This window comes from Micropterus dolomieu, linkage group LG11, assembly GCF_021292245.1.
Source record: "Micropterus dolomieu isolate WLL.071019.BEF.003 ecotype Adirondacks linkage group LG11, ASM2129224v1, whole genome shotgun sequence".
Taxonomy (NCBI): Eukaryota; Metazoa; Chordata; class Actinopteri; order Centrarchiformes; family Centrarchidae; genus Micropterus; species Micropterus dolomieu.
The window spans coordinates 16641971-16650651 of record NC_060160.1 but is presented as its reverse complement, the minus strand read 5'-3'; the positions used below and the strand labels follow the sequence as shown (position 1 = coordinate 16650651).

Below are 8681 nucleotides of genomic sequence, written 5' to 3'. Positions count from 1 at the left end.
TCAGATGGTAGAGTCAGAATTTGGCGTAAACAGAATGAGAACATGGATCCATCATGCCTTGTTACCACTGTGCAGGCTGGTGGTGGTGGTGTAATGGTGTGGGGGATGTTTTCTTGGCACCCTTTAGGCCCCTTAGTGCCAATTGGGTATCGTTTAAATGCCACGGCCTACCTGAGCATTGTTTCTGACCATGTCCATCCCTTTATGGCCACCATGTACCCATCCTCTGATGGCTACTTCCAGCAGGATAATGCACCATGTCACAAAGCTCGAATTATTTCAAATTGGTTTCTTGAACATGACAATGAGTTCACTGTACTAAAATGGCCCCCACAGTCACCAGATCTCAACCCAATAGAGCATCTTTGGGATATGGTGGAACGGGAGCTTCGTGCCCTGGATGTGCATCCCACAAATCTCCATCAACTGCAAGATGCTATCCTGTCAATATGGGCCAACATTTCTAAAGAATGCTTTCAGCACCTTGTTGAATCAATGCCACGTAGAATTAAGGCAGTTCTGAAGGTGAAAGGGGGTCAAACACAGTATTAGTATGGTGTTCCTAATAATCCTTTAGGTGAGTGTATTACCTCACACTATTCCTACACCTCTTCATCAGACATGTCTTTGTCACCTCTGTTCTGAAAACTGGAGCAACAGATCACAGATTTGGGTGTTTTATTGGACAGGAAGCACAGTAGCACTGGGCAATATACTATCAAATTCAACATAAGTTACACTTCAGAGCAGTAACTGCACACCCCAATTTTCTTACGCCCTTCCTCACAGCATATTTAAAAGATGCAGCAGAGGACCGCATAGGACAACCACTGTAGGGGGTGTGGCCATGTGTGACGCAGGAGGTAAGGAGACCGCAACCAGAGTGACTTACTGACAGTGTGACTGACTGACCACTGCTCAGCGTGGCAGGAAGTGCCATATCAAGCTGCAAGTCAGGGCTAACCAGCCATGAGCAGCTGCTGTCAGACTCTCCGTGTCCGCACTGGAAACGGAGTCTGCTGGAGCTTTGACCGTCACAGGAAGCATATTCATGGCCCTTTTTGTAAGATTTGGAGCCCTGCTGTTCATGTTAATATTACAGGCTACAGTTAGCCGGTGCTCTGATATGTATTGTATACTTGGCAGCAGCTGATTTTAAAATATAGCTAACCTCTGAGTCACGATTAGATGATGTGATTCCAAATTATTACCTGACTCCAATTTATTTTTTCGCCCAACCCAAAATTTACCTGCTTTTGGCTGGTGTTCATTTTGGACCCTGACTGTGAGAGGGTTTTACCCATATCGCCCACACCTAACCTCAACCCTCACTTTGAAAAGCTTGTGTCAATTGTAGCAAACCTGTCCCTGATCCCTATCAACCTCATTATAGCCCAGTATACCTTTTTTGCAGTTTGTGTTGGCATGTTAATTTTGAGCTGAAGGGCGTGTTTTTACAGGCACGAGGAATGGAACGTGGAGGAGAATGAGATCCAACAGTTTTAAGATGGGCAGAGAAAGACACGACATGTTGATGTAGCATAACTTAACTTGAATATTACAGGGTGTGTTAGCATTTCTTCGCATGTTGTCTGACTGACAGACTAGCTGATCCCAGTGACTGAATGATCAGTAATATAGGATGTATATGCTCAGCTTAGAAAAGCCCATATTCTGTGCTAGACTCTGTTGAGAACAATGAGCATATCCTCCTGTCATAACAAGTACTTACCTAATGTGAGTAGGAGCTGCAGTTCGACGTTTTGTTCTTCCTGATAAAGCCAGTGTAAAGAACATGGTATCTAAATCGTCTGATATTTTACAGATTTACCACTCTGCAATCGACTTTTTCAGGGCAGGACCACGGGTACACATCTCACAATCATTAACCAGGAAATGTTGGCTCTGACTGCGGCCAACCCTAAACCAACTGAAACTCTGTACGGTTTTACACTTCTCACATTCATACACACCAGTGTGACTAAGGTGCATTCATTCTCAGTTTGCGTACTGTCTGGACAGCACAAAGGACAGTGGGGTCCTGCCCAGCTCTGGCATATTTGCACAGGTGTTGCTGAATTGTCTTTTGTCTGTAAAGATCAGGTGATCCCCCATTTGCTGATTAGCCAACGGGATAGTTAATGACTGTATTATGCAACAGCAGCACTGCAACCAATGCAATTAAGACAGTCTTCTCAGAAAAATCTTTAAACGTCTTTTGACGTTTGCTTTCAGTTGTACTGTCTCTTAGAGTTCCATATTTTCTTAATATGCAGTTAAATTATTTGTCACAGTGTTTGCCTTTAGTATAATAAGATGCCACAGTAATATCACTGCTGTTACAAAACACATAGCCTTAGGTCTAGCCAGGGATTTGTGATGATTGCTTTATCTCAAAATTTACTTTCAGTTATGATGCCTAGCCACATATTGAAGGCTGCTTTATACAGTTCTCTCAACTTCAGAATGTCCTCAGTCATGTAGCAGGAAAAACAAGCAGTAACTCCAAGCACTTGTTTGTTTTCTTACCTTTTTTATCACACACAAGCCTAACTTGACTCCCTTTGTTGCAACAAACTGGACACATTTGACCTGAATAGAGGCCTTTTGTGAATTGGATCCACACTCACCATTGATTGCTAAGGCCTAGCATCTCTCCTCTATCGCTTGTAATTTTTTTGTGTGTGTGCGCGTGCTGACCCACATAAGTTTTATCACACTTGGAGAGCTGCCTTGACTACTTGTTAACTACTTGGCCAGTGTAGTCAGTCTTTCGGTTGCGGTAAACTTCAAACGAATGCTAATTTGGTGTATTTTCAGAGGCTGTCGAATATTCTCAGTGAGACTGGAGGTCTGGCCAGAGGGAGAGTTTGTAACTCATAGTAAAATAGATGACACCAGACATAAATCCTGATGGTGTAATTCAAAACAAATACAGCATCAACTCTGGCTGCACCATTACAGCTATAAATAAAAGGGGGACAAGATGATTTAGAATCAGTCCTGATCCTGTTTCATAACCAAAAAAGCAGAAAAGAAAATGTTTCTTAGAGCAGAACGATAAGATGGGATGGAGAGATTACTCTTCTCTATTGACAGATTGGGAGTATAAATGAGGAGCGCAATGGAAGATTGATTATTGTACTAAATGTGGGCGGCTGTAGCTCTGGAGGTAGAGCAGGTTGCCTGTTAATCGGAAGGTCGGCGTTTCACTCCCCAGCTCCTCCAGGCTGCATGTCGAAGTGTCCTTGGGCAAGATACTGAACCCCAAATTGCCCCTGGTGTCTGTTCCACCAGTGTATGAATGTGTGTGACTATTAGTTTCTGTTTGAGCGCTTAGGCTCAGTGTAAGTGTGTGTGTGTGTGTGTGAATGCGATGTAGTGTAAAAGTGCTTTGAGTGGTCGAAGACTAGAAAGGCGCTATACAAATAGGGAGCATTTACACTTATTTCCCAAAACGAGTGGGGCTTTTCTTAAAAATCATACACAAGGTACATATTGCTTAGATAAAACCACCAGTTTTGTATAAGCAATTGCAATTGTATAAGTACACCAAAAGGCATTGCAGCTAAGACACACCCTTGGCTGATAAAAAATGGATGATTGCTAAGGTAATCATCCATTTCTAAATGTGAATGAATACCTGAGTGTAAGAGGTCCCTGTTTGCGCAGTAACACTTTACCCTTTTCCCCCCTTCTCTCTTTAGCTGGACCTCAGCCAGCCTCTGGAGGAGCAGGGTCCCCTGGACGTCATCATCCACAAACTGACAGACCTCATCCTAGAGGCTGACCAGAATGATTCACAGGCTGTGCTGCTGGTGCAAAGAGTACAGGTATGCATCTTGGTCTTCCCTCATTTCCCCTCAGAAGAATACTGAGGTCTGTAAAAGTGGGGCAAATGGAATAGACAATTCCCACTTATTGAAACACAACCCAAATGTATGAAAAATATATTTGATGACATATTTATTGGAACTGGACACTTTTGAGAGTTGTTCCACGTCTTGTCCTTTTAAACGTTTGAGCACTGAAGTCATATCCTGACTGTGTGACACAATAATGTCAACTTAAAAATCCACTTACTAGATTTTTGAGTTTTCAACTGTATCTCAGTCTTCATCAGCGTTATTTAAATAACATTTCTGCAAATTTTAGATTATGTTATTTAGACAAATGTCTTGAACATCTGCTTGAGTTTAGACAACATTTAACATGAAAGAGCTCAGGCTTCTTTGACAAAACCTTTCTTTATTTAACAGTATTGTAAAATTTTCAAATGACACCCAGCCCTCATCTCGTCTCATCCCAACCACTGTCAGCAGGCATGTGGTCTAACAAGCTAGTGTTGTCTGTAGCACAGCAGCACTGCTACAGGCAATAACAAAGGCTGCATTTATGGATGACAGCATTTTATATTTACATGTAAATGACCCAGTTCCAGGAATCAAGCAGACAGGCCAAAGAGCCTTACCCTTACTCTCGGAACATAGAGGACACTATATTTGAACGTGTGGTAACTTTTAAAACCTAAATGCTGTTATTGAATGTTCTTTTAAGAGGTTTTTTTCTTGTTCTTCCTGAAGTGAGAAAAAGCTCACATGGACAGCAGGTCACAGCTCCAAATGTGGCACTGTGAACACACAGAAAACTGGTGTGTGTGTGTGTGTGTGTGTGTGTGTGTCTCTGTGTAGTCAATTTTATTTATTTTGCACCAGCTCTCTGAATTCAATGGGGCTTTGTTGGCATGGGAAACAGGTGTTATAAATTGACAAAGCAAGTGTGAAATTAAAAAAAGTACATAAACAGAAGAATTGTCAGATAGAAAAATCTCTCTGTCTCGCTCTCTGAATGAGTCATAGGATCTGTAATCATGATCAACATCAATGAATTCTGTCAACATGTTCCTGACTGCTCATTTACTGTTGGAAAGACGAACAGGATGTCTATGTGGAGCAATCACTCAAGTGGCATGCATGCGTTTATGGTACTCTAGGCCATTAGGAAACAAATGCTCACACCTTGAACTGTGTGACAAAAAAACGCTGTAGATAAACCAACTAGAGTAGGGATCCCCTGCTTCAATGGATAGGAATTTTCCCTCATCCTCCAACAAGCATGTACAAATAGAAATACACATTTTTTGGGCAGTTATTGGTACAAACCAACTCTAGTTGTGTCTTCAGTGTGCTTCGGTTCATATTCTACAGCTTTCCAACAGCAATGCATAGCAATCATCTCTTAAAAGGTCATTGGAGGGGAATACAGAGGCTATGAACCAGTGGTTAGTGGTTGAACTCTGTGTCAATCCACAAGCAGCGTCATAGCTTCTTTGACACCTACACGCAGAGCCTCACCTAACCTCACCTAACACAAGCACGCGCAAGACGACGCTCTGCTGGAGGTGGGCCCACATGGGGGAGGCTCCATGTAGATCTTTTGGGATGTGTCTGGCCGAGCCCCATGGTTCAAGGTCTGGGCGCTCCCAGGTCTGACTCCTGGAATAGGTTATAAATCTCCTCTGGCCAGGGAACGCCTCGGGATCCCCCAGTAGGAGCTTGGATGGCTAGGGAGAGGGATATCTGGATTAACCTGCTGGCACTGCAACACGCTCCTGGATAAGCAGAAGAAAATGGATTAATCATTTGAGTCATTTATTATGCAAAAATGGCTGTTTCCAGCTTCTCAAATGTGTGCTTTTGTTGTTTTTCTCTGTTTAAATTATTGTGAATTTTGTTTTGAACTGTTGGTCAAAACAAGTTATTTAAAAAAAAAAAAACAAAGTCACCTTGGTTGTAATGGGCTTAAGACTAAGATTTCTTAAATGTTATCAATTAACGTGTATATGTGTGTGTAACCGAGACAAAACCTTTAGAGGCTGAGACCAAGTCGAGACCAACACCAGTTCCCCACATTACATGACACACAATAAAATGTGGAACGAGATCATGGGTACTTATGAAATTGATCTGAAAGATCCACATTCCCATTAAAACACCTACATACAAACACTTAGAGCTGAAATCAACATAAGCATCACCATCTTGGGGAGGGGTGACAGTCGTTAACGGTAACAACACATTTTTATTTAGCGTTATTGGTAGCATTTGAAACAATTTGTTTTACATCCAATCAAAGTTTGGATGTTAACAAATAAATCGGACAATGCTAAAACAATTTACTGCTATTCCCAAAGTTATGGTCTTGAGTGGTCTTGAAATAAAATCCCGAGTCCTCAATGTCCGGGACTGAGACAAGACCAAGTACAAATGAGGTTGATGATGAGACCAAGACCATCAAAAAGTGGTCTTAAGACCGGTCACAAGGCCAAGACCAGTCTAGAGTACTACAACACTAATCTCAAGATTCATTAATATGAAAATAATCAGCTTTAGTAGGCACTGGTTTAGGAGAACAGTGGTAAGGCCGTTTACCTAAATGTTGCTGTTCATGTGCGTTAATAGAGCTCACTTTGTTGACCTCTAAATCTCTACTAGACCTTCTTTTTTCCCAGCTATGTCCCTTATCTCTTTTCAGGAGATCCTCAAGTGTCCTTATTCTAACCAAAGGCCTCCCAGTTTGCTGTGTACATTACGTCTCTACAGGATGGCATCCTGTAAGCATTAAGTACCCAAACCACTTGGGCAGCGGCTTTAGACTCAACAACGAAAGCGTGTGACTAGAGATGAAAGTTGGATCAAGTATTAACTGGAAAATCAACAGCTCAGCTCTGTGCCTCAGCCCTGTCTGTACCTCTTTAGTTCTGGTTATTTACCTGAACACAACTGTCAACTGTGATTACATTTTCGTTGAGATATAAGCATTGGCGCATTTCTAACATGACGCAGCTGTGATCATAAATAACCTTTTGTCTGGTGGCGGGACTAAGCCTTCCTCTCTAAAATTCCTCCTTTTATTTAAAACAAAATGTCAGGCCGGGATGCGTTCTGGTGATTCAGTGGCCTGAGGTGTGAGCTGTGTGCAACGGACTTGTGCATGATTTTTCTCTGGCACTGCATAATTATGGGTGCATTTGAAAGAGAAAATTTGCAATAAACAAGCATGATAGTATTTTTAGTTTGCTACAAACAAATTAAGTTTGTAGTCAAGTGGCCTTCTCTGTGATCGACCGCTTGTGTTACTCAAGCTGATGTGGTTAATCACACCCATCTGGTTGTGTGCTAAAATAATTTCCCACTAGAGGTTTGATGCCTGTGGCGTCACAGACATGGCTCTCAACTAGCAGCACTGATTAGATCCTCTGCTGAACATATTTTGAGACTTTAAAGACTTTTTTTCCCTAGGAGAAACAGATCTGCCTGGAAAAGCGAACAGAAAATGTGCAGCACTATAACACCCACTCCCTTACACAGACATTGACATACGTCTGGCTCTTTTCCTCTCTAACACCTGCTAGCCAGTGCTCATCTCCATCTCACCACCTCCTCTTGTCTGTGTTTTAAATGTGTTTCTTCTACTGAGCTGCAAAAATCAGCAAGTGACAGTCCTTATTAGCAGAGTGTTCCTCTAAACTCCTGGAAGATTAGTTTGGATTTATTTTTTGGCTGCTGCATGTTTGACTTATATAACCGCTCAACTGGCATTGCCTGTTAGATCCCAGCAAATCCTGCAGATGGGTCCTCCGTGTCAAGGCTAAGGAATTTGTTTACATGCTCCGTGCGTCAGTATGTGTGGGTATAATAAGAGTCAGTTCTCACATGGGCATTTTTTCCCCGCTGTACGTTTGTGTTTGATGTCTGACATTACGCTGTGTCATGTCATGCAAACGTGTATAACAGCGGAGCGTTTTTTAAAAAGGCCGTGATGTGAGCAGGCAGGCTGTTTGTGTAATGTGCAGGCCAGCCAGCTGATCCCGACAGCGTTTGTGACTCAGTAAAATTGCTCGGAACTGGACGGGTTGGCAGAGAAATCCCAGTGCGCAGAGATGGAAATGTGGAGAGCGTGGGGAGGAGGTGGTGTGGGGACAGATCCAGAGGAGAGCCGACAAGAGGAGAGAAGGGGAGTGCAGTTATGTAAAATAGCAAACCTCACACTGACCTAACAGCCGGCCATGCAGAGATGTAGTGATGTAACTTACACAGACCCACTGGCATACATCTCACACTCTCTCTAGCTCGCACATTCACAGTGAGGCGTGTTGACCCTTTAACTCAGTGTTTGTATTTGAAGTTTACCTACTTCAATATGTTTGTTCAACATTTCTAATCTCTATGGGCGGAGTGTTTGTGTGTCATGAGAGATGGTTGCACATGGTGTGGAACCTCTGTGTGCTGGTATGTTCTAGTAACGCATCCGCATATTCCCATTTATTAATCGGTCAATTACAGTTTCAGAAAATGAAGGAAAATCCCCTTCACAATATTCCCGAAGAGCCTGTGGGAATGTCCTCAGCAGATGTCTTGTTTTATCCAACTAGCTGTCCAAAAGCCAATGTCATTTAATTTCAAATGTTTCAGTTTTTGAGAAATTACTTAAATTACTCGAATATTGTTGACGATTCATTTTCTGTTAATAGATGAATGATGGAGTGCGGGTTTCAGTTCTACATGCACCCTGGTTGTAGCTTCTAGCATTGGAGAAGGAGATGTAAAAAAATATTTATAGTATAAATCATGACCACTCACCGCAATGTGAGATGCTGCTACTAGCACCTTTCAAGTTGG

The 8681-nt window shown here is 42.3% G+C and overlaps 1 protein-coding gene across 4 annotated transcripts in view; it reads left to right on the top strand.

Moving 5' to 3' along the window:
- itpk1b (inositol-tetrakisphosphate 1-kinase b) overlaps positions 1 to 8681 on the top strand; it is a 35634-nt gene that overhangs the window by 13118 nt on the left and 13835 nt on the right. For all 4 annotated transcript variants that reach the window (XR_006827173.1, XR_006827171.1, XR_006827172.1 and 1 more), the window contains exon 4: positions 3708 to 3833. Coding sequence is in view for 1 of the 4 variants with exons in the window: in XM_046062945.1 (XP_045918901.1) it covers positions 3708 to 3833 (126 nt within the window). In the remaining 3 variants the exon portion in view is untranslated. The remainder of the gene's footprint in view (positions 1 to 3707; positions 3834 to 8681) is intronic.